At 48.6% G+C, this 24,213-nt stretch overlaps 1 protein-coding gene across 5 annotated transcripts; it reads left to right on the plus strand.

Moving 5' to 3' along the window:
• Positions 1-327: 327 nt before the first annotated feature.
• LOC136587714 (bactericidal permeability-increasing protein-like) lies at positions 328-20,887 on the plus strand. Of its 5 annotated transcripts, none has more exons than XM_066586447.1 (17): positions 341-511; positions 1,729-1,851; positions 7,215-7,323; positions 7,722-7,836; positions 9,547-9,675; positions 10,203-10,358; positions 11,177-11,240; positions 11,317-11,377; positions 11,713-11,804; positions 11,877-12,053; positions 13,212-13,271; positions 13,442-13,612; positions 13,689-13,756; positions 16,949-16,991; positions 17,820-17,880; positions 18,051-18,124; positions 20,322-20,887. In XM_066586447.1, the coding sequence occupies exons 3-17, from the start codon at positions 7,218-7,220 to the stop codon at positions 20,421-20,423; spliced, it is 1,479 nt and encodes a 492-aa protein (XP_066442544.1). In that variant the 5' UTR covers positions 341-511; positions 1,729-1,851; positions 7,215-7,217; the 3' UTR covers positions 20,424-20,887. The 5 variants fall into 5 exon arrangements, with proteins under 5 accessions (XP_066442547.1, XP_066442544.1, XP_066442543.1 ...); XM_066586446.1 differs by having other exon boundaries at positions 1,729-1,837; XM_066586448.1 differs by having other exon boundaries at positions 1,729-1,829.
• The last annotated feature ends 3,326 nt before the right edge of the window (positions 20,888-24,213 follow it).

Here is a 24,213-nt window from a genome sequence, read left to right on the forward strand (position 1 = left end):
TGGGAGTTTTTTTATTTAAAAGAAATTACAAAGATTTCTCCCATTCTGTTGTCACTTTGTCATTATGGGTTAATGAAGACCCAAGCATGGTGTGACTGAACCCGAGGAAGGACAATATGGTGTCATGTGACTGTATCAGCGCTGGTAACATACACAGCCAAATCACGGCAGGTTGTAGTCGCACGCGACTTCCATTGATGTCAATAATGGAGAAGTGGCCACTATTGTAGCCCTCGCCGGAGAGGTACACAGCCGTATCTGCCCCCCCTCGTTTCTCGGTTCCTCATCGCTCTGCTGAGGCATCCAAGTTTCGTTTCTGTTTTTTGCAGAACGAGGCTTCTGCTTGCAGTTCTGCAGCTGTGATGTCTGCACCGCGGAGCCACTAATCTGTGGGGAGAAGCCGAAGTATCTGCTCTACCCAACGTGAGTCACAGCAAGACTACAGCAGCCAAAGCAAAACCATCCGGGGCCAACAGCCGGACTACAAGCCCGGATCACGGAATTCGTAGAGGTATCACACAGGATAGGATTAGATACACAGCTCAGCAGACAGTATCACACATGATAGGATTAGATACACAGCTCAGCAGACAGTATTACACATGATAGGATTAGATACACAGCTCAATAGACAGTATCACACAGGATAGGATTAGATACAGCAGCTCAGCAGACAGTATCACACAGGATAGGATTAGATACACAGCTCAATAGACAGTATCACACAGGATAGGATTAGATACAAGGCTCAGCAGACAGTATCACACAGGATAGGATTAGATACATAGCTCAGTAGACAGTATCACACAGGATAGCATTAGATACAAGGCTCAGCAGACAGTATCACACAGGATAGGATTAGATACATAGCTCAGTAGACAGTGTCACACATGATAGGATTAGATACACGGCTGAGCAGACAGTATCACACAGGATAGGATTAGATACACAGCTCAGCAGACAGTATCACACATGATAGGATTAGATACATAGCTCAGTAGACAGTATCACACATGATAGGATTAGAAACACGGCTCAACAGACAGTATCACACAGGATAGGATTAGATACACAGCCCAGCAGACAGTATCACACAGGATAGGATTAGATACACAGCTCAATAGACAGTATCACACAGGATAGGATTAGATACAAGGCTCAGCAGACAGTATCACACAGGATAGGATTAGATACAAGGCTCAGCAGACAGTATCACACAGGATAGGATTAGATACATAGCTCAGTAGACAGTGTCACATGATGGGATTAGATACATAGCTCAGTGGACAGTATCACACATGATGGGATTAGATACACAGCTCAGCAGACAGTATCACACATGATGGGATTAGATACACAGCTCAGCAGACAGTATCACACATGATGGGATTAGATACACAGTTTAGTAGGCAGTATCACCAGAAAACTGAAATATACTTTATGCGGCATAAAAAAAGGCTTTGTCTAATTTGTGGCAAATTGCGCAAATATTTTGGTGCAATTTTTGGTGTAAACGAAGCTAACTGGTAGTTGGTGTAAAGTAAGATTAGACAGTCTTGGAGAGATTTCTCATTCAGCTGTGATGAACCTGGCGCATGTAGAGACCGAGTAGAGGCGTCTGTGCGCCCCGACACTTAGTATTCGGCTCGCTCCCGGTACGCCTGCCGGAGACTTGTTTGCTTTGGCGTGTCACCGTGTTCTTTTAGTCCCCTTTTTGTGTCGCTGCAGCTTTTTCGCTCCTCACTTCCTCCTTTCACTTTTGGGGTATTTCGCTCCATCAGACCAGAAAGTGTCTCCAAGCTGCAGTAAGACACCGACAGCCGTCCAGGGTGAGACGGTAAGTAGTCGCAGGTCAGTGTCCCCGATAGTCCTGACACACCTTGCGCTCTCTGACAACTCCCGGGTGCCTTTTACTGTTCTCCATAGACGCTGTGTTCGCCGTTCCTCGTGTCCGCAGTGACCGGCGGCTGCCTCTTCCTGGCATCCACTGACCGTCACTGACTAAGGCCGGCTTCACCGCCGTAAGCGCATTTACGCACAGATTTGTGCAATAGACTTTTTTTTCCGTACCGATGATCCAAGATAGAAGGGTCGCCGGGCGTCCTATGGTTGGGTGATTATTGTTTAAGAATCGCGCATTATTCCCTAGGATAGCAAAAAGATCGTATCGCACTCGCATGTAGATGGCCGTTCTCTGCAAATGCATTCCGATTTTTTTTTTTGCCTTAACTATTGACACTCACACGTCCAATGATGCGTTTTTTTCACAAAATGCATCATAATCGCTGGCAGAACCTGCAGGTCAAAGAGGGCGATGTCAGTCTGAGAAACGGATATTGCGCCTATAAAAGTGCGTTTTTTTTTTTTGTTTGTTTTTTTTAATTTAGGTGCAGTTACGCGGGTAATTTTCATGCGCAATTTCTGTGCATTGCGAGATGCGCAGAAATCACACCGGAAGCCATCGTCTTTAATGGGTGCATTTACATGCGCGATGCGAGAGAAAAATTGCAGCATGTCCTATTTTTTGGCGAATCTGTTGAAGAGCCGCCTGTACTGCCCTACGGGAGCGGAGAAACACATTGCTTTGTGCTCACATGTACAAGCGTGTGCGATGTGAGGCGTATCTGCTCACATATGGAATATGGCATGTATTTCAGGCATGTGAAAATCATAAGTGTAGTGATGTGAGTGCGATGCGATTTATTTTTATTTTTTTTAACCCGTTGCGAATAATGGAGATTTTTTCCGTCTCGCAACATCTCTGCGGAAGGATAATCGCTCATGTAAATACACCTGCTGAAAACAATGGGGTCGATTTTCCTGCATCTCGCATTGCACAGAACACGCACGATTTTCTCGCCCGTGTGAATCCAGCCTAAACTAAACAATACAAGGAAATCCATGAATCGCAGCGGATGTGTGCCCGTACTCAACAATTAGAGATCACGCCCGTCATGGAGGGTCTTGTGTGTTTATGGCGCTTTTTAACGGCCTTGGAAGAATCTCAGTTGGATTGGGGTTGATTGTCTGGGCGGAGCCAGCGTGTAACTGGGCGGAGCCAACGTGTGACTGGGCAGGGAGACATTCGAGAGTAGAGCTGCAGCACAGGAGGAGTCATGAGTGGGAAGGATGATGGTTGCTTCTGTAGGGTTGTGTGTGGACTGAAGGGGTGAAGAGATATGGGGGAGGGGGTTCAACAGTTGTCAGATTAGTGCCGGATCCCCTTAACATTCTCTTGCTGTACACGTTTATATGTTCTTGCTGCAGCGATGATTTGGGTTTTCCCCTGGGAATTCCCTTTCTGGCGGCTCCCACGTACTACTGGCGCCGCTCAGGAGGAAGTTGTAAGGGTTAAACCTGTTGGATCCGGGGTTTTCCAAATAGACTCTCTGCAGTCCCTACAGAAACGGCCTGATACAAATCTATTGCATACGACCACCTTACGGTATGTTCACATGGCGGAGTTTGCACCGTAATCTGCGCCAATTCTTTCAAATTTGGATTCCCATTCATTTAAATGGGAGTCTGCACCGTAGTAAATACGTGCGATACGGATTCCGCGCTGCGGGTTCCAAATACATATCTGCCAATTGGAAAGAGCTAAATCCGCGTGCGAACCTGCAGCCAATAATTTGTAATAGTCACAGCAGAAGTCCGCAGCTCGGGTGAAGATTTCCACTGCAGTTTAGAGGTGGAATCCAGGGGATTCTGCCCTCTGAACGTACCGTTAACCCCTTCCCTCCAGAACACAAATGTACGTCCTGACAAGGAAGGGTTCCCGCAAATGGACATACATTTATATCCTATGACTGGAGTGGACTCAGAAGCTGAGCCTGTGCCATCCCTGCTGCAACAGCGGGGATGGGTGAGAACACCGATCCCCGCTGTTATCCCCGCTGTTAACCCCTTACATGTTGTGATTAATGGTGATCACAGCATGTAAAGGATTCTCAGACGGAAGGCGCTCCCTTTGTGACATCATCGTCCCTCCACTATATAATCGCAATAAGGCGATGGGTTGCCATGGCCTGCAATCGATATGATTAGCGAAAACCCAATGCAGTACAGAAGTACTGCAGTATATTATGAGACCGATCATAGCATGTTGGGGTTCAAGTTCCCTGCAGGGTCATAAAAAATGTAAAAATAATTTTAAAAAACACATAAACCAAAAACTTTTTGCGCACTTTTTCATCTTAGTTAAAAAAAATTAAAAAAAAGAACCCTCACCCCCTTTGCTTTTTTTCTGCATTTGTGACGACCCCTAAAATAAACTGAACAAACTTTTTATTCTGTGAGCAAATGCTATGTGAGGCCTCGGTCAGACAACCATTTTTTGCCGCGATTTGCGGATCGCATGACGGATGCGCATCCGCAAATCGCGGGACCGGGCCGACGATTCGCCGAAAAATCTGCAGCTAGCAGCGTTTTCGGCGAAACGGGCCCGATCAAAGGAGCGCTGTCTGCCCATTGAAATTCAATGGAGCCGGCAATACAGCCGGCTCCATTGAAAGCAATGGGCTGCTGGCGAGCGCGGGATGAATTTTCAGGAAGGGCTTAAAAATATAAGCCCTTCCCTCAAAATTATCCTAAAATGTGTAAAAATAAAAAAATATATATATACTCACCTTGTCCCTGCAGCCGGAGTTCAGCCGCATCAGGCCGGCAGTTCTCCTGAACTGCTCTGTGTAGTATTCAGCAGCCGGGGATTTAAAATCCTCGCCTACTGAATGGGCTGCCTCTGATTGGTCACAGCCCTCACCAATCAGAGGCAGCTGTCATTCAATAGCTGAGAGCTGCCCCTGATTGGTCCTTGCGCTGAGCCAATCAGAGGCAGCACTCACTCACCCATTCATGAATTCATGAATGGGTGAGTGAGAGCTGCCTCTGATTGGTGAGGGCTGTGACCAATCAGAGACAGCCCATTCATTTTTAAAATTTTTAAATCCCCGCCTGCTGAATACTACACAGAGCAATTCAGGAGAACTGCCGGCCGGCCGCGGCTGAACTCCGGCTGCTGGGAAAAGGTATACTTTTTTTTTTTTTAATTTTTACACATTTTAGGATGGTTTTCAGGGAAGGGCTTACATTTTTAAGCCCTTCCCGAAAATTCATCCTGCGCTCGCCGGCAGCCCATTGCTTTCAATGGAGCCGGCTGTATTGCCGGCTCCATTGAATTCAATGGGCTAACATCGTCCTTCTCTGCCGCAGCTGTTACAGAGGAGAATGATCTTTGTAGTATATGTTCTCAATGGGGTCGGCGCTGCTGCCGCCGGCCCCATTGCGCGCATATATAGAACACAAGGAATCGCAGATAGGCGCGATCTGCGATTCCTCGTGTCCTATAATTTATCGGACATCTGCATAAAAAGCGGTCATGTGACCGATCCCATTGCGAAGCAATGGTTCTATTTATGCGCAGATCGCATGCGCAAATCGCGCGAAAAAACGCTCGTCTGACTGAGGCCTTAAAATGCTTTTTTGTTAATTTTACCTCCCCAAAAAATGCAATAAAAGTGCTGAAAAAGTCGTATCTACCTCAAAATGGTACCAATGAAAACTACAACTCGTCACACAAACAACATACAGCACTCACAAACCTCCGCCCATGAAAAACCAAAGAAGTTCTGGGGCTCAGAATGCAGCGATTCAAAAAAAAAAAAGTGTTTTTATTGTGCAAAAGTTGAAAAACTTAAAAAGATCTATATATAGTTTTAGTTTTGTCCCAATCGGACCAACCCACAGAAAAAATGTATCATGTCATTTATGCTGCATGATTAACCTCAAGGTCCCTTTTTTTTTTTTTTTCCATTTTCAGTTTTTCCTCCCGCTCTTTAAAAAACCATAACTCCTTTATTTATCCATCGATCTAACTGTATGAGGGCTTGTTTTTTGTGGGACGAGTTGTATTTTTCAATGGTGCTATTTAATGTACCATATAATGTACTGAAAAACTTTTTAAAAATTCTAAGAGGAGTAAAATGGAAAAAAAAAACTTTTAATCCATCTTGTTTCTACGGCGCACGAACTGCAACAAAATTGACCTGATAACTTTATTCTCTGGGTCAGTACGATTACTGCGATACCAAACTTATGCAGTTTTTTTTTTTTTTTTGCTGTACTACTTGAATTTTTTCTTAATTATTTTCTGCCAGCATCTTTTGAGCGCAATAACCTTTTTATTTGTTTGCCAGCTTAGTTGTGCGAGGGCTCATTTTGTGCGGGACTTCCTCTAGTTTACGTTGGCACCACTTTTTAATACATACGACTTTTTAATCGCTTTTTATTACATTTTTTCTTGGAGACAGGGTGACTAAAAAAGCACAATTCTTTTGTTCTTTATTTTATTTCTAAGTTCACCGTGCGCGGTAAATAATGTGTTACTTTCATATATTGGACTTTTACGGACGCAGCGAATACCAAATATGTATTTTTGTTTTATTTAGATTCTTTTGTTATAAACATGGCAAAAGAAGTTTTCTTTAACTTTTTTATAACTTTTAAAAAAAATATAATTAGTAAAACTTTATTGATTTTATTTTTTATCTTTTTTCTTAGTCCCCAGGGGGGACCACAGCCTGCGATGCTTCGATTGCTCCTGCTGTATGATGTATTGCCATAGCATTACATCATACTACAATCTGACAGGCAGTCTATCAAGCCACCCCACGGGGATGGCTTGATGGGCATTGTGCCATAACAGCCCTGGAGCCTTTGACAAGGCCCCCGGCTGCCATGACACCCGCACGGTTCCCTGCAATCTCATTGAGGGGGGGCTGCATGGTACCCTCAAAAATTGTCTGGGGGATTTAAATGCTGCTGTCATTTTTGGGCCACTCCAGATCGTGTGAATGGGTGATTTAAACGCTAATGAAGCATGCGGTAAATCGTCCATTCACACAATTTTTTAGCGCGGCTATTTTCTGCGTGATTTTTACACCCGTGTGAATGAGCCTTAAGAGCTTAGAAACCATTATCGCCGTGACAACCTGTTGGGCATCTTCTCTCGGCAGGTTGTTCTGTGTAAAAGGGCCCTTAGTTTTATTCCTGTTCGTTTCATTATAAAGTTTTCCTGTAACTTTTTTCCCGTATTTTTATCTTCACTCAATTGTTACATTTTTGTAAAAATGTATCTTCAATAAAAATGTTCAAAAAACCCCAGTCCCGTGCGGGCTGCGGCGGACGGCGCTCACGTCTGGCTTTCTTCCCCTCAGATAATGGCGCTCACTCTGATTCTTCTCGCTTTCGGTTTCATCCTATCCGAGGCCAAAACCGCTGATCCTGGAATAAAGGGCCGTCTGACCCTGAAGGGGCTGCAGTACGGTGAGTGCGCGGCTCCGGGGGGAGAAACTGTTATTAAAGGGGGGATTCAGGTTAATATTAACCATATAAGGGAAATTCTGCCCCTTGGTTTGCATCGGTCGCACAGCTGAGGGTTTGTTACAGTGTATCACTCTGTATAATCTCCTGAGCAGCCAGAACTGAATATGTGACCCCGGCCCCTCTACTCCATGTGGTGCCAACGCCTGGAGATGTAAATTAGTCACCCATCAGCAACAGCCTCTGTGTTTTCTTTGTGTGAACCCCTAGTATAAGAACGGGTGGTCCTAGCAGGCAGCTGTATACGGTTTATGGTTTTCAGGGACAGTAGATGGCAGCACTAATGATTTTTGTCCCTAATGACTTTTATGTTGCCTCCTGTGTCCGTTTTTGCCCCTCAGGTTGGCAGGTGGGGTTAGAGGAGATGCACAAGCAGCTGGAGACCCTTCAGATCCCCGACGTCAGCGGCACCGTCTCTGTCGCCGTTCTTGGTCGCATTTCCTATCATGTCTCAGAGTAAGTTGGGGGTCAGATGGAAAGGGCAATCACTCGGCCTTGGGCCGTATTTACACGAGCAATTTCCGTCCAATTGTGAAATTGAAGGAATTTGCACGAGAAAATAACGCCTCCCCACAGCCAATCGGCAGCATGTGGGCGTACACTGGGCGGATACCTCCAAATTTACTGCAGAGACCTTGAGTTACATGATAGAATGCTGTCTCCTTGAAGCCACCACTAGAGGGAGCTCCCTGTATACATAATGAATGTAATAACACAACCTACAGTGAGCTCCCCCTAGTGGTGGCTGCAAGAACTGTATTATGTAACTAAATGTTTCTGCAAGGGATTTGGATCTCTGTATTATGGAAATGCTATGCAGTAGTTATTATGGGGGTTTTGATGTGTCTCCGCAGCAGATTTAACCCCTTCAATTGGTTTAGATGTGGATTTTGGTGCAGATTTTCCACTACGATAAGCCCACACCATTTTCCGCTACATGTGGACGTCTTCTCCTGTTTCCACACATGTAGCAGAGAGGGGGCGCCATCAGAATACGTTACTTTACATATGCAAACGGCTTATTTATAGTACAGTATATTTATAGCTTACTTCAGCGTATTTTCGTTCCGTATTACTTGTGTATTTTTTATGCGCATAAGGCCTCATGTCCACGGGGAAAATCGGGCCCACCGCGGATTCTTCATGGAGAATCCGCAGCGGGTCCCTCCTGCCCCGCGGACATGAGGCCAAAAAATAAGAATAAACTCGCCTTTCTGGACGCTGCGGTTCTTTCTTCTTTCCCGGCCGGAACTTCTTTCTTCGGCCCGGCAGATGTGCTCGGCATGCCGCACACATGCGCCGGGCCGAAGAAAGAAGATCCGGCCGGAAAGGAAGGGAGACCTGCAGCGTCCAGGACAGGTGAGTTTTAATTCAGGTACGGGTGTTCCGCGGATCCGGACGGCTTCAATAGAAGCCTGCGTGACCCGTCCCCGCGGGAGACCCGCACTAAAATGGAGCAAGTCCGGATTTTTTCCTGCACGCGGATCCGCGCCTGACGGGAAAAATGACATCCGCAGGTATTTAACTACCTGCGGGTGTCCAATGCATCCCTATGGGGCGCGGATCCGCGTGCGGGAGAAACGCTGCAGATTTTAAATATTAATTTACCCGTGGATATGAGGCCTAATTCAGAATGCAGAAGCCCCATTGACTTGCATTGGGGTATTCAAACGTGTTTCTGACGCACAATCGCAGCATGTCCTATTTTGATCCGTATTACGGACTGAAATAGGCCATTGAAATCAATGGGATTACGTAATTACACAGCGAATACTCACGATACGCATCACTGCGTATTTACTGCATTAAATCAGTGGGGGCTTCTTGTGTTTTTATTTGTGCATGTAAATACGCGATGAACGCTGCGATCTGCGCACACACGAAAAATGCAAGAAAGTGAAAATGCGAGTTCAGTCGCGTAAGTATGCAGCGTATTTATGTGACTGCATTCGCTCCGCTCGTGTGAGCCCGCCGCAACAGTCAGCGCCATGAAGCCTAACGGTGATTCTATAACGCAGTGGATGTGAATATTGTATGATATACTGCAGAGGAGACCCACAGGGCTAACAGAGGACGAGATTCCGGATGCAGCTTTGGCAGTGACTGGAGATGATCACATGATGCGGTCGTCTTACGATCTGCTGTATGTTGTTTCTTCTGTTGTAGGTTAAAGATAAGGAATCTGGATCTCTCCTCTTCAAATGTCTCATTCTCACCGGACACCGGAGTTAACGTCTCTGTCAGCAACGGGCAAATCCACGTGACAGGACATCTGCAAGTCAAAGCGGGGCTGATGTGAGTGCATAGAGATGGCGGAGGGGTGCAGTCGTCAATATGAGGGGGCTAAAAGAGACCGACAGAAGTCATTCTCACCTGTCTCTAGTTCTGGGACAGCCGGCTGACTCGCTGTACGGCTGCCATGACAGCTCCTGATGTCATCACTTGGCTTTCCCAAAGTGAACTAAGGGCCCTTTTACACGGGACGACCTCTGAGCGCAGATGCCTGACAAGTCGTCCCACGGAGGATCGTTTCTGTGCTTCTACACAGGAGCAATCAGTAAATGGAGCGGAGTGGAGCGTTCCGGCCGCCATTCACAATAAACAGGAGTCATTCTATAACTGCCTGTTTAGACGAGCGATCCCTCGTTTTTATGGCTGCAGAAACTGAATGACGAACTAATTTATCGTTTGTCGTTCAGTCGGGGATTTACAGTGAAGCTAATCGTTTAGGTTCTCGCTGATCGCAGGAATCCAAACAATTTCTCAGTTTGTGTAAAGGGGCCCTAAAAGAAATGACAGAAACACGGCGTTCTTCTCCTCAGCTCCATGTCGTCCGGGTTGGAGCTCAGAGTCCAAGAACTGACCCTCAACGGAGTTCTGGGGATCACATGTGATGATTCTGGGCACGGAGCCGTGTGGAACGCCGGGTGCTCATCCAACGCCGGAAATGTCAACCTCTGGTTCCATGGTGGAGCCGGGTCAGTGCCATCCTCTATCTATCTATTCAAACGATCTCTATATAAGCCTGGCCCTGTGCTTTCATGCATTGCGTGATTATTGTGCTCCATTGCCTTGATCAAGCGTCATCTCCTAAACCTGCTCCTCTCCTGCAAACTATGACTACCTGTTAACGATCTCTGTCTTTTTTCCTGACAATGCTACCCGTCTCCTCCACTTGTACTGCAAACCGTGACTACCTGTTAACAACCCCTGGCTTCCTCCTGACTTTGCTCTGGTTCCACATGGCAACTACACTAGCAGCTCCAACCTAGCACCTGAAAATCTATCTATCTATCTATCTTTATTGCACACAGAATGGTTCACAGTATTTTCAAACTGCACATACACCGAAACACAAAACAAAACCTGGTCGGCTGGCCACTGACTATACATTGTACATCCCTCACTACATCGGCCTAGTGCCATAGCATTAAAATTCTCATATCAAAACAGTTCATTTACCCCTCGAGGTTTGAAGTCCTGAGAGGTTCTTCACTCTCCTTCTGGGTTTACAACCCACAGTGTCCTTGTCCCCATACCCAACCAGGTCTAGGGGGCGTCCTCCCTTGTCATACTCATGGCAGCCACAGCCTGGTCCACACCGGTCCTAAGGTCTGCAGCTCCCGTAGCTCACTTTGAACTATCTCTCTATTCTCTTCTTCCCCAGCAGCAGTGTGGCTGGAGGTCTTAACTCCTCCAACCACCCCCATACAGCTGTCACAGCTAATTATCCTCTGACTGTTTTCTCATATCTCTCTATCTAATCATCCATCCATCCATCCATCCATCCACACAGGTGGCTTTTTGGCATGTTTAAATCTGCAATCATGGGACCCATACATGACGCTTTACACAGTCAGGTAAGTACCTGGGTGCACCCGTGTCATCGTCTGGGGGGATGCGTCACCATCTTCACATGTCCCTTGTTTCCTGTAGATTTGTCCAGCGTTTTCAAAAGCGGTTGAAAATATGGAGGAAATCCTGAGCAGCTTCCCAGGTAATGGAGTAACGACGCCTGTAGATACTCGCTCCCCCTTCTGTTGGTGCCCTCCCATAGAGCAAGGACCGCAATGTGGGCCAATGTGTGAGAAATCTATAGATTGTTCCCTCCAGCTTTATGAACAGAATGTAACGGTAAAGACTGACACACCAAGTACAGGATGGGGCTGTGGGGGTCATGCAGATTTCTATCATGTCATTGAGGGTCTGCACAAGGCCTTCCGACACCCCCTACATGCACAGTAATAGCCATAACCCACATCTCTTACTAGAACTGCCCAAGGCATGGCTTGACATTCCCTGAAGTTTGTGTCCCCCCCTGTGTTTCTGCAGTCTCCGTCTCTGTGGACCAAGTATCGGCATTTGAGTTCCCGTTGCTGGGTCCTCCACTCATCACAGAGGAGAGCTTTGACCTCCTGGTTAAGGTAGGTGGCGCGAGGGTTGGGGACTGAGGTGAGTGGACATATAAGCCCCATCCTGTCATTCTCTCCCCCCAGGGTGAATTTGTGGGTCGGTCCCATCACTGGGATCTGCCATTTCCTCCTGAGAAGCTCGTCCTGCCGGATGTCGACTCCTTCATGTTGCTGCTGGCTTTGTCTGAGTTTACAGCAAACTCCGCCGGATTTGTGCATTATAAAGCAGAAGTGTTGCAGATAAACGTGACTGATGACATGGTGAGCGGGGGCGCCCTAGAGTACGAAACACGGCCATAGTGTCATGAGAGGCCACAAAAACAGATAAAGACACCCTAAATAACTACAGACCTCAGACCAGACCCCCTAAACTAATAGACTCCCAGTAGATAAAGAGAGAATGAACCCTGAAATACAGACCTAATACAGACCCCAAACCCGCCAAAGAACTAAAGACCCCACCACCACCACCAGAACTGACCATTAAATAACCACACACTCCCTAAGTAACTATAGACACGGAGACCCCTAAACGAAAACAGATACCCTAAAATATACAGAGACCAGACCCCCTAATCTAACAGATCCCAGACCAGAACACCTGAATAAGTACAGACCCCAGACCCCCAAATAAATATATACCCCCTAAGCAGATAAAGATACTGACTGGACCCCTGAAATACAGACCCCCTAAAGACCCCCCCAGACCAGGCATTCTAAATATCTGCAAACCTCCTGAATAACTACAGACCCCTTTAATAAAAGATTAATCGCAGAATGGACCCCCTAAACTACTACACACCCCACAGCAGGCCCTCTAAATAACTGCAGACTTCTGACCAGACCCCTTAAATGACTTCAAATCCCAGACCAGACCCACTAAATAATTAAAAATACACTGGACCCCTAAAATACAGACCTAATACAGATGCCCTAAATAACTACAGACCCCCTAAAAGTTCCTGCTTCTTGCAGTCATCTTCGCAGTTGCTGTCCTTGGAGGGCGAGGACTGCGGAGACGAGGAGGTGAGGAGGTAAGGACCTCGGGGTGCGTTCACACACGTCTGATTTGCCGTGGATTCTTTCTGCTGCAGATCATCCCCGTGTAAACGCACCCCCAGTCGGGCCGCGGCGGGGGGGATTCGCTGCCCTTCCAGGAGGTTTTCACTTCTTTTTTTTGGAGCCTCTCGGACATTCCAGGATAATTGGCTGTTATGACCGCCATACGATGACTGACGGCACCACAATGGAGGGCAGTAAGAGAACTACACAAGACAGTCGCTCATAAGACAATTCCCTGATGTCCTAATGTACAGCCGCTCAGCGCACCAACATCCGTCGGACGGCCTCCGTAGAGACTATCGAGGGCTGAACAGCTTTTCAAGTCATGAGAAACCATTAATGATGCTCTTGTTGTAGATCCCAAAGATATCCCCCGTGCGCCTGAACGTGAGGAATCTCGCCATATTTATGCCAGAGGTAAGAGTCTCGTGTATCCGGCGCCATGCGATGATATGTATGTAGTGGATGGTGTAGTGATCCGTCCATTCATGACAAACATTGATAGTTACTGAGAAAATAGCGCCAAAAAGTGAAGCGGCTTGGTTGCCATGGGTGACGCCTCCTCGTGTCTTACCTTCCATCCGCAGCTCCCCAGCTATTTCCCGGACTCCCCGCCGCTCCTCCTCCAGGTCTCCGCCCGATCAGCCCCCACCATCACCTGCCAGCCGGACTCTCTCACCGTGCGGCTGTCCGCAGACATCCAGGCCTTCGCCACGTATCCGAACCAGACGCAGCGTCCGTTGTTCCAGATGCAAGCAGTCAGTATCTGGCTGAGGAGATGATGTGGATCCTACCGGTTATATAATGTATTGTGACCCCAATATTCTCTTCCAGGACTCCGCGACGGCGGTAAATGTAGTCCTATCCGAAGAGGCGCTGGGAGTCGCCATCGCCGCGACAAAGTGAGGAATTGTGGACTTTATTAGTTACTTGCAAAAAGCACAAATTTTTTACGCAAATATAATGTAACTAATAACACATCGAATAACATCAACAGTGTAGGGGGGGGAAAGTAAGTGAACCCTTCAATGTGAAGGAACCCATCATCAAGTATTTACAATGCAATCCATGATAAACCGTTAACGGCGCTGCTAGTGAGATCTCCACCTTTCTGTCCGGTTACGTTATTCGGGTCCCGGTACCGGTACAATCTGCTTTCAAAGTTTCCCGGCGCCATATTCTAATGCATTGAAGAGCGTCAGGTCAGCTGATTGTGGGAATGCCGATCCTCAAGGCGCATGTGCAGGACGCCGCTCAAGAATCGGCAAGTACGGGATTACAGCAGGGGAATAAGTATGCAGGCCAATCAAGAACAGGGGCGGCCGGCGCAGCGCTGAGGGGAATATCTGACTCTCTTCAACTCATTTTAATACGGTGCGGGAAAACTTCAAAAGCGGATTGTAACGGTAACAGGACACAAATGACACCAAATGCTTCCTGCATATATGGTTTACACAATCTTCAGGAGAAATTGTGGATGGTTTCTCTCCACAAATGTACTTCAGCTCATCAGTATTTCTGGGATGCCTTGTGTGCACAGCACTCTTCAGGTCATGCAGACCATCTGCATGGGTTATGGTCATTCTAAGACACAAATCATCTTCTTTCTTTACCAACTTCTTTAGTTGATTACTTGTGTGCTTTGGGTTTTTGTCTTGTCGCATCACCTACTATTTCTTCATCTTACGGTCCTGGATGGCCCTCACATCCTCCTGTAAGATGCTTTGATTTAATTCCTTTTTCCCTCAATGATCATAAGATGTCCAGAACCTGAATAGCAAAGCTGCCCCGAATCATTATTCCCCCTGCACGATTGCCCCAAATCATGATGTTCCCTCCACTATAGCCTCATACCATGATCTCCCACCACCATAGCCCCAAACCATGATCTCCCACCACCATAGCCCCAAACCATGATCTCCCACCACCATAGCCCCAAACCATGACCTCCCATTAAGCATAGCCCCAAACCATGATGTCCCCACCACCGTAGCCCCAAACCATGATGTCCCCACCACCGTAGCCCCAAACCATGATGTCCCCACCACCGTAGCCCCAAACCATGATGTCCCCACCACCGTAGCCCCAAACCATGATGTCCCCACCACAGTAGCCCCAAACCATGATCTCACATTAACCATAGCCCCGAACTACGATGCTTCCTCCACTAGACTCCACAGTTGGATGAGGTTTTGGTGTCCTTTTTCCATGTTGTGCATTTGTTCTCTAAGCTTTCACTTTTGTCTCCTCCATCCATAGACCATTATCCAGAAGCATTGTGGACATTCAGGTGGTCTTTCGGGTAAATTAGAGGCAGGTCTCACTGTATTTTTAGCCAATAACAGCTTCCTTCATGGAATCCTTCCATAATCACGATTCTTGGTTGATGCCTCTCTAATAGAGGACACATGAGCAGAGTCCTCTGCCGTCTGTAGGGTCTTCTGTAGGTCCTCTGCTGTTCCTCTTGGGTTCTTTCTCCCCTCTTTCAGGATTACCTGTTTGTGCTCTTGGAGTGATATAATAGGACACTCCTCCTAGGGAAAGTAGAACAGACCTGAATCTCCTCTCTCTGATTATAATAACTGTGGCTTGATGTACACCCGGGTCTGTATAACACGTCTTCTGATAGCTGCTTACATCGAGACACGGTTCACACTGACCAGTCTTTATGAGAAGAACGGATCCGACAGTAACCAGGCTTTGTGTGCTGTTATTTACCAGGTAAAGCACCTATGAGACCTGCTCTGCCAATCTCATCTCCTTAATGGAAACAGCTTTTGCAATTAGGTCTTGGAGGAGTCATTAACACAGAGGTTCACTTACTTTTCCCCCCAGCACTGTGGATGATGAGTGGTATAACTATCTGTGTGTTATTAGTTACATTGTGTTGCTTAGAATCATGGCTCGGATACAGTCAGACCTCATTGTATTAGTTATCAATGCAGGAATCTGTGGAGTTCCAAAGGGTTCACTTACTTTTTCTTCCAACTGTACAACTAACCTCTAGCTGCAGCATAGTTTTCCCCTTATAGCATGTTGTGCGTGAAGCGACCCTTAAAAAGTTAAGTCACTAACAGCAGTGTAGTTGGTGTTTATGCTGCTCTGGTATACTGCTAACGCCCCCTATTGTTAAAGGGGTTATAATAGAATCACGAGTTATAACTTGCCGATTGGTGGGGCTGGCTGAGCAGGAGCGGCTGCCACTCCATTCACATCAATGGGGTGACAGAAAGTGCGTGCCACCCGGGTACTCGGCAGTCCTACTGAAAGTGAATGGATGGCTCATGTACTTGCACGGCCAGCGCTTCATTTGGTGCAGTAACCCTGCAATGAAGACAACTGAGGACACAGGACCCCCGATCTCGAGATCCCCATGATCAGCAAGTTACCCCCTCCCCTGTGGGCATCCTGCGGATAGCGGATAGCTTGCAACCTTAGTACAACCCTTCTAGTCTGCTAGATAAGTGGACTAAAGCTAGTAGAAAGTCCAACAGCCATGGACGGCTAAGCTGTTAGCAGTAGTCAGCCAATCAGAGCCTAGAGAGCCGTGCGCCACAACCCTTCCACCCCTCCATCCCAGCCCAGAAGGAGTTCCCAGCAGTGAAGTTGAAAAGATTGAAAAACAAACACTTTTCTCACTGCCCCCCACCAGCAGCTGGCGCCTTAGGCACTGGCCCCCACCAGCAGCTGGCGCCTTAGGCACTGGCCCCTCCAGTGCTTAGCGGCAAATATGGCTCTGGATCCGGCGCTAGAGATGCCACTGATAGCCGGCCTGGTGCTGTCTATGCCATGGAGGGAGCACTGGAGTCACCAATGATTTTCCAGGAACAGCTATAATATGATAACCCTGCAAACAGCACCTTCAATCTCAGCTTCCCAGACCCCTGCCGATGAGACGTGGAGGGGCTATAATGTTACTGCACTGAGTAGAGTTACACATTAAGGGGGATGTATACGTATGCTTTATAAACCGTGGTTTCCAGTCTGCGACTCTCAGGGCATGCTGGGAGTTGTAGTTTCTCACCAGCTGGAGAGGTTGGACAAATAAAGAGGAGTTTTCTTTACTTGGCAGATGACTGAGTTTTTTCTTGTAGTTTTTCGCTGACGCTGGTTCATTCCTACGTGGGAAATGTCAAGGTGAGTGCCGTATGCGCTATATAGATATATAGTGCCGTGTATGGTGTTGGAGAGACTGACTCCTACTGGTCATGGCCGGTAATGCAGGCTTTTCCCACCTCACATCAGAATGAAAAAGTAAAGGTTTTTACAGGATTTGTAAAACATGGCTGCCTTCTTCCAAAAACAGCGCCACAACTGTCTGCAGGTTGTGTGTGGTACTGCAACTCAGTTCCATTCAGTTTAATGTAGTTGAGCTGCAACACCAGACACAACCATGGACAGGGGTGGCCATGCTTTTGGAGGAAAGGAGCCAAGTTTTTTCTAAGTCTTGAAATCCCCTTTAAATGTTTTGTGAATTAAAGGGGTTGTCCAGGGTTAGAAAAACATGGCTGCTTTCTTCCAAACACAGCGCCACCCTTGTCTGTGGGTTGTGAAAGGTATTGCAGCTCAGCTCCCATTTGCTTCAATGGAACTGAGCTGCAATATCGGACACAGCCACAATGACAAAGGCGGCACTGTGTTTAAAAGAAAGCAGCCATGTTTTTCTAACCCCCTTAAAGAAGATGCTTTTATTCCGTACAGTTTCCTCCAGTTTGGGCTAATTATCAGCCATGCTTTACACTGCAGCTCTGTCTGTTAGTCTATGGGATGATGATTTTCATTATCAGGGAACTGCTGTATATAGGCTGAGGGGAGGTGGCCTGAATAAGAGGGAGGAGCCTAGAAATTTGCAGTAAATACAGTGATAGGATTGCCTGTGTGCTTCCACCTACTGGTGATTAGTGGAATTGCAGTGGAAGGAATAGACGCCCCTTATATGATCTATATTGATGGCTTTTTTATTAGATGGATTCTCTACAGAAAACTCTCAGCCTTGGACTGAAGATAATGACCCCCGTCCTGAACGGTAAGAAGTAACAAGGCGGGTCCCCCGTTATCTATGTAGAGCGCCCATACAGAGGATGTAGCCCGGGGTTAGGGTGACGTCGGACGACCTCCTGCAGGGGGGCAGGTCAGTGATACCCCCTTTAATAACACTGCAGCCTCCTGACACTGACCTTACACCATAATCCACAGAGCGCCTCAAGAAGATGATCCCGCTGCCGACACCCCTCGTCCGTCTCCAAGACCCCGTCATCCGGGTGCTGCAGGTAAAGAACTTTTTGCCACAGTCATTGGTTAAGCGGACAGTATCGCACATGATAGGATTAGATACACGGCTCAGCAGACAGTATCACGCAGGATGGGGTTAGATACACAGCTCAGCAGACAGTATCACGCAGGATAGGTTAGATACACGGCTCAGCAGACAGTATCACGCAGGATGGGATAGATACACGGCTCAGCAGACAGTATCACGCAGGATGGGATTAGATACACGGCTCAGCAGACAGTATCACGCAGGATGGGATTAGATACACGGCTCAGCAGACAGTATCACGCAGGATGGGATTAGATACACGGCTCAGCAGACAGTATCACGCAGGATGGGATTAGATACACGGCTCAGCAGACAGTATCACGCAGGATGGGATTAGATACACGGCTCAGCAGACAGTATCACGCAGGATGGGATTAGATACACGGCTCAGCAGACAGTATCACGCAGGATGGGGTTAGATACACGGCTCAGCAGACAGTATCACGCAGAATGGGATTAGATACACGGCTCAGCAGACAGTATCACGCAGGATAGGTTAGATACACGGCTCAGCAGACAGTATCACGCAGGATGGGATTAGATACACGGCTCAGCAGACAGTATCACGCAGGATGGGATTAGATACACGGCTCAGCAGACAGTATCACGCAGGATGGGATTAGATACACGGCTCAGCAGACAGTATCACGCAGGATGGGATTAGATACACGGCTCAGCAGACAGTATCACGCAGGATGGGATTAGATACACGGCTCAGCAGACAGTATCACGCAGGATGGGATTAGATACACGGCTCAGCAGACAGTATCACGCAGGATGGGATTAGATACACGGCTCAGCAGACAGTATCACGCAGGATGGGATTAGATACACGGCTCAGCAGACAGTATCACGCAGGATGGGATTAGATACACGGCTCAGCAGACAGTATCACGCAGGATGGGATTAGATACACGGCTCAGCAGACAGTATCACGCAGGATGGGATTAGATACACGGCTCAGCAGACAGTATCACGCAGGATGGGATTAGATACACGGCTCAGCAGACAGTATCACGCAGGATGGGGTTAGATACACGGCTCAGCAGACAGTATCACGCAGAATGGGATTAGATACACGGCTCAGCAGACAGTATCACGCAGGATAGGTTAGATACACGGCTCAGCAGACAGTATCACGCAGGATGGGATTAGATACACGGCTCAGCAGACAGTATCACGCAGGATGGGATTAGATACACGGCTCAGCAGACAGTATCACGCAGGATGGGATTAGATACACGGCTCAGCAGACAGTATCCCGCAGGATGGGATTAGATACACGGCTCAGCAGACAGTATCCCGCAGGATGGGGTTAGATACACGGCTCAGCAGACAGTATCCCGCAGGATGGGATTAGATACATGGCTCAGCAGACAGTATCCCGCAGGATGGGATTAGATACACGGCTCAGCAGACAGTTCACACAGGATAGGATTAGATACACGGCTCAGCAGACAGTATCACGCAGGATGGGGTTAGATACACGGCTCAGCAGACAGTATCACGCAGGATGGGGTTAGATACACGGCTCAGCAGACAGTATCACGCAGGATGGGATTAGATACACGGCTCAGCAGACAGTATCACGCAGGATGGGGTTAGATACACGGCTCAGCAGACAGTATCACGCAGGATGGGGTTAGATACACGGCTCAGCAGACAGTATCACGCAGGATGGGGTTAGATACACGGCTCAGCAGACAGTATCACGCAGGATGGGGTTAGATACACGGCTCAGCAGACAGTATCACGCAGGATGGGGTTAGATACACGGCTCAGCAGACAGTATCACGCAGGATGGGGTTAGATACACGGCTCAGCAGACAGTATCACGCAGGATGGGATTAGATACACGGCTCAGCAGACAGTATCACGCAGGATGGGATTAGATACACGGCTCAGCAGACAGTATCACGCAGGATGGGATTAGATACATGGCTCAGCAGACAGTATCCCGCAGGATGGGATTAGATACACGGCTCAGCAGACAGTATCACAAAGGATAGGATTAGATACACGGCTCAGCAGACAGTATCACACAGGATAGGATTAGATACACGGCTCAGCAGACAGTATCACACAGGATAGGATTAGATACACGGCTCAGCAGACAGTCTCCTCACCCGGCTCTCATCTCTCCTTAGGGGTATTTAGTCGTCCTGACAGATCTCCAGGTGACACCTTTCTCGTACCGCCAGACGAAGCCTGAAAATCGTCTTTATAGCGAGCGATTCACTGCGCTGTGAGCCGCGGATGTCACACCGGACGTCACCGACGACTGAGCGGAGTCATGAAGTGACGGATGCAGGGGTGTAGCTAAAAGCCAGGGGGTAAAAGGTTCAACTTCCCCCCTCACCATCATGATGTCCGTGGTCTCCTCAGACATCACATAGCCCCCCGCTGCGGCTCTCGCTCCTGGGGGTCAGGCTTACACTATTAGGGCACAAGTCCTAAGACATATGCTTTGCTGCCCCCACCCACAAGGCAGATGATACACATTTATAGCTATATATCGCAGCACCGCCCCAGTGGGACATGTATGTAAGGCCGAAAATAGCCCCCGTCCGCCCAGTTCAGCCTGTTACCCTGCTGTGTTGATCCAGAAGAAGGCAAGAAACCCAATGAGGAAGAAGCCGAACACTGCAGCCCATTTACTGGGGCTTTTAAAGTGATTGAAACGTCTGGGTGAATAAAAATATTTTTGTGAATACTCGGAGCGCGGCCGATCTCTTATATTCCATGCTTGGACCCGGGATCGGGGTGATGGTCGCTGGCACGCCCCTCACTATACTGTACATCACACTGTGTCTATGGGAGAAAAAATAATATATATTACAGAGCGGCTCGGCTCTAGTATGGCGCTAAACAATGCAGTCCCATACCAGCTCTACGGTGATAGTGATTACAGTGCTGTTACCTCTCGAAGTGAAGGCGGCCATAAAGGTTTCTTCGCGTCACCATTATTCTCCGCACTCTCCTTATCATATGGTTACATCTGACGCTGTCACTGCCTCCGATAGTAGTAGTGCTGAAAAAGTAATGCCCCCCCATAAAGTAACACTCAGCCCCCTCTGTGTCACCACAAAGTAACAAAGCCATCTGTGCCCATTGAGGTCTGCAGCCCCGCTGCCCCCCCACAGGCCGGCCTCAGGGTACACGTCGCCCTGTGCGCTGCGCTATATTAGCAGATTTCCATAGCAAGAGCCGCATCTAAATCTGCACCGTTGTTGCGAATACTGACACGGGTTGCAGTGCCGATCCGCCGCACACTTCACCTCGTTTATGGAAAGGGTGTAATCCGTTGTGGATCTGCACCCATACACAGTTTTTAATGCAGAAATGAAGCAGATTTTCGTGTGTCTCCCCTCCGCTATGTGTGAACGTCCCCCAGCTGTGGGAATGTGCTGCAAGATCAAAACCTACACCGCAATACCACCTGCAATTGTTTTCTAAATGTGCTCAGAAAACCACATGAAGGAACTTCTAAAAATTGCTATTTAAAAAAAAACGTCTACAGTGGGAGTAACGATCCGCAAGGCGCATGCGCAGCACGCTACTGAAGATACGGCTAGTAAGGAAAAGCTGAGGTGCGCGGGGAGGGTTTGCTGCGGCGCCTGCGCAGCATTACGGCAAAGAAGAGAAATCAGTATGTATGTTAATCAAGAACAGCGGTGGGCCGGGCGCGGCACCAAGCTCATGGGAATGCAGCGCGGGAAAACTAATTACGGGTAAGGAAATCTCATTAGCAGCTCTGTAATGCCCCATTTACACAGGACGACCGCCGTCTAAACGATCTGCCCGAGCGGGTGACGTCACCGCTAGTTGTTGGCGCTCGTGCAGAATGTTTAGGCAGACAGATCACCACTACTTGCTCAGTGCTTCGTATTCTATGGCAGAAACGCTATCTTTTCTCCTTATAGAGATCCCCTAGTCCAGTGATGGCGAACCTTTTAGAGACCGAATGCCCAAACTGCAACCCAAAACCCACTTATTTACCGCAAAGTGCCAACATGTCAGGGGCGGGGCTGATCACCACATACGATTTACCTCCGTCGTTTTAAAAAGGACCGGGCCGCTTCAAAATAGACAGCTTGCGGATTTTGACTGATTTTTGGATGCGGAGATACTGCAGAATGTCCTCAGCGGAAACTACTGTGGAAAATTCTGCAGCATTTCCGCATCCAAAAAGCAGTCAGAATCTGCATGCTGTCTATTTTGTAACAGCCCTGCCCATTTCATACACATGTAAACATACCCCAGCGGTAATAGTGACCCTCCCCACAGCGGCCCCAGGGATAATAGTGACGCTGCTCATAGCGGCCCCAGAGATAAGTGACCCTGCCCACAGCGGCCCCCAGTATGACAGCGTCATCCCACAGCGGCCCCCAGTATGCAGCGTCATCCCACAGCGGCCCCCAGTATGACAGCCACATCCCACAGCGGCCCCCAGTATGACAGCCACATCCCACAGCAGCCCCCAGTATGACAGCCACGGCGGCCCCGAGTATGACAGCCACATCCCACGGCGGCCCCCAGTATGACAGCGTCATCCCACAGCGGCCCCCAGTATGACAGCCACATCCCACAGCGGCCCCCAGTATGACAGCCACATCCCACAGCAGCCCCCAGTATGACAGCCACGGCGGCCCCGAGTATGACAGCCACATCCCACGGCGGCCCCCAGTATGACAGCGACACCCCATGGCGGCCCCCAGTATGATAGCGACACCCCACGGCGGCCCCCAGTAGTAAAAGTGACATCCCACGGTGGCCCCCAGTAGTAAAAGTGACATCCCACTGTGGCCCCCAGTAGTAAAAGTGACATCCCACGGCGGCCCCCAGTAGTAATAGCGACACCCCACGGCGGCCCCCAGTAGTAATAGCAACACCCCACAGCGGCCCCCAGTAGTAATAGCGACACCCCACGGCGGCCCCCAGTAGTAATAGTGACACCCCACAGTGGCCCCTAGTAGTAATAGTTACACCCCACAGCGGCCCCCAGTAGTAATAGTGACATCCCACGGCGGCCCCCAGTAGTAATAGCGACACCCCACGGCGGCCCCCAGTAGTAATAGCGACACCCCACGGCGGCCCCCAGTAGTAATAGCGACACCCCACGGCGGCCCCCAGTAGTAATAGCGACACCCCACAGCGGCCCCCAGAAGTAATAGTGACACCCCACAGTGGCCCCCAGTAGTAACAGTGACACCCCACAGTGGCCCCCTGTATCATAGTGACATCCCACTTCCCCCGAGACCCACATACTTACCCCCTCCTCCCTGTGGAAGCTCCGCTCCTCCACTGCACAGCGTTGCTGCTGGCACTAATCCCGTTGCACACTGTGATGTCAGTGTGCTGACGGACGCCTGCTCCCCCTACTCTCGCGGAACCAGGTAGGAGACGTCGGGGGGAGGGAGGAGGAGGATCCCTGCTGCACACTGACATCACAGTGTGCACTGGGATGAGCGCTGCTAGCAGTGCAGCTGAGAGAATGCCGGCAGGGGAGACACGGCCCCTGCCGGTATTCACAAATGGTGAGCGGCCGATGGCAGCGCGTGCCAGCAGGGAGGGCCCGGCCTGCCATTGGTTCGCCACCACTGACCTAGACAGTGAGTGAGGAGACTCAAAAGGCCATTCATGCTCCTCTGGGTAATATGCAAATAAGGGAGATGGAATAATGCCTCCACAGTGCCACCTATTGGAAGGCAGCATTCCTTCAAGCCAAAGTCAGACTCTTTATACAAGCCTTGTAGCAATGACTGGGAATTAAAAGCAAAGCCAGTATCCATGTACAGACAGCTGTTTCAGAGTATTTCTATGTGAAACACTAAGTGAAGAGCATTTAAACGCAGCGATAAGTGATTGAACCAGCAGGGATCTTTATGCTGGGTGACAGCGAGCGACAAACCAGCAGTAAACAAATAGCGCACGGCGGCTTTGCATTTAGACGCAACGATTATCGCGCTTTTTCATTCTTTTGAACGAGTTTTGTGCGATAATTGACCCGTGTAAATGGGGCTTTAGAGGTTTATTGTG

This window comes from Eleutherodactylus coqui, chromosome 13 (assembly GCF_035609145.1).
Source record: "Eleutherodactylus coqui strain aEleCoq1 chromosome 13, aEleCoq1.hap1, whole genome shotgun sequence".
Lineage (NCBI taxonomy): Eukaryota > Metazoa > Chordata > Amphibia > Anura > Eleutherodactylidae > Eleutherodactylus > Eleutherodactylus coqui.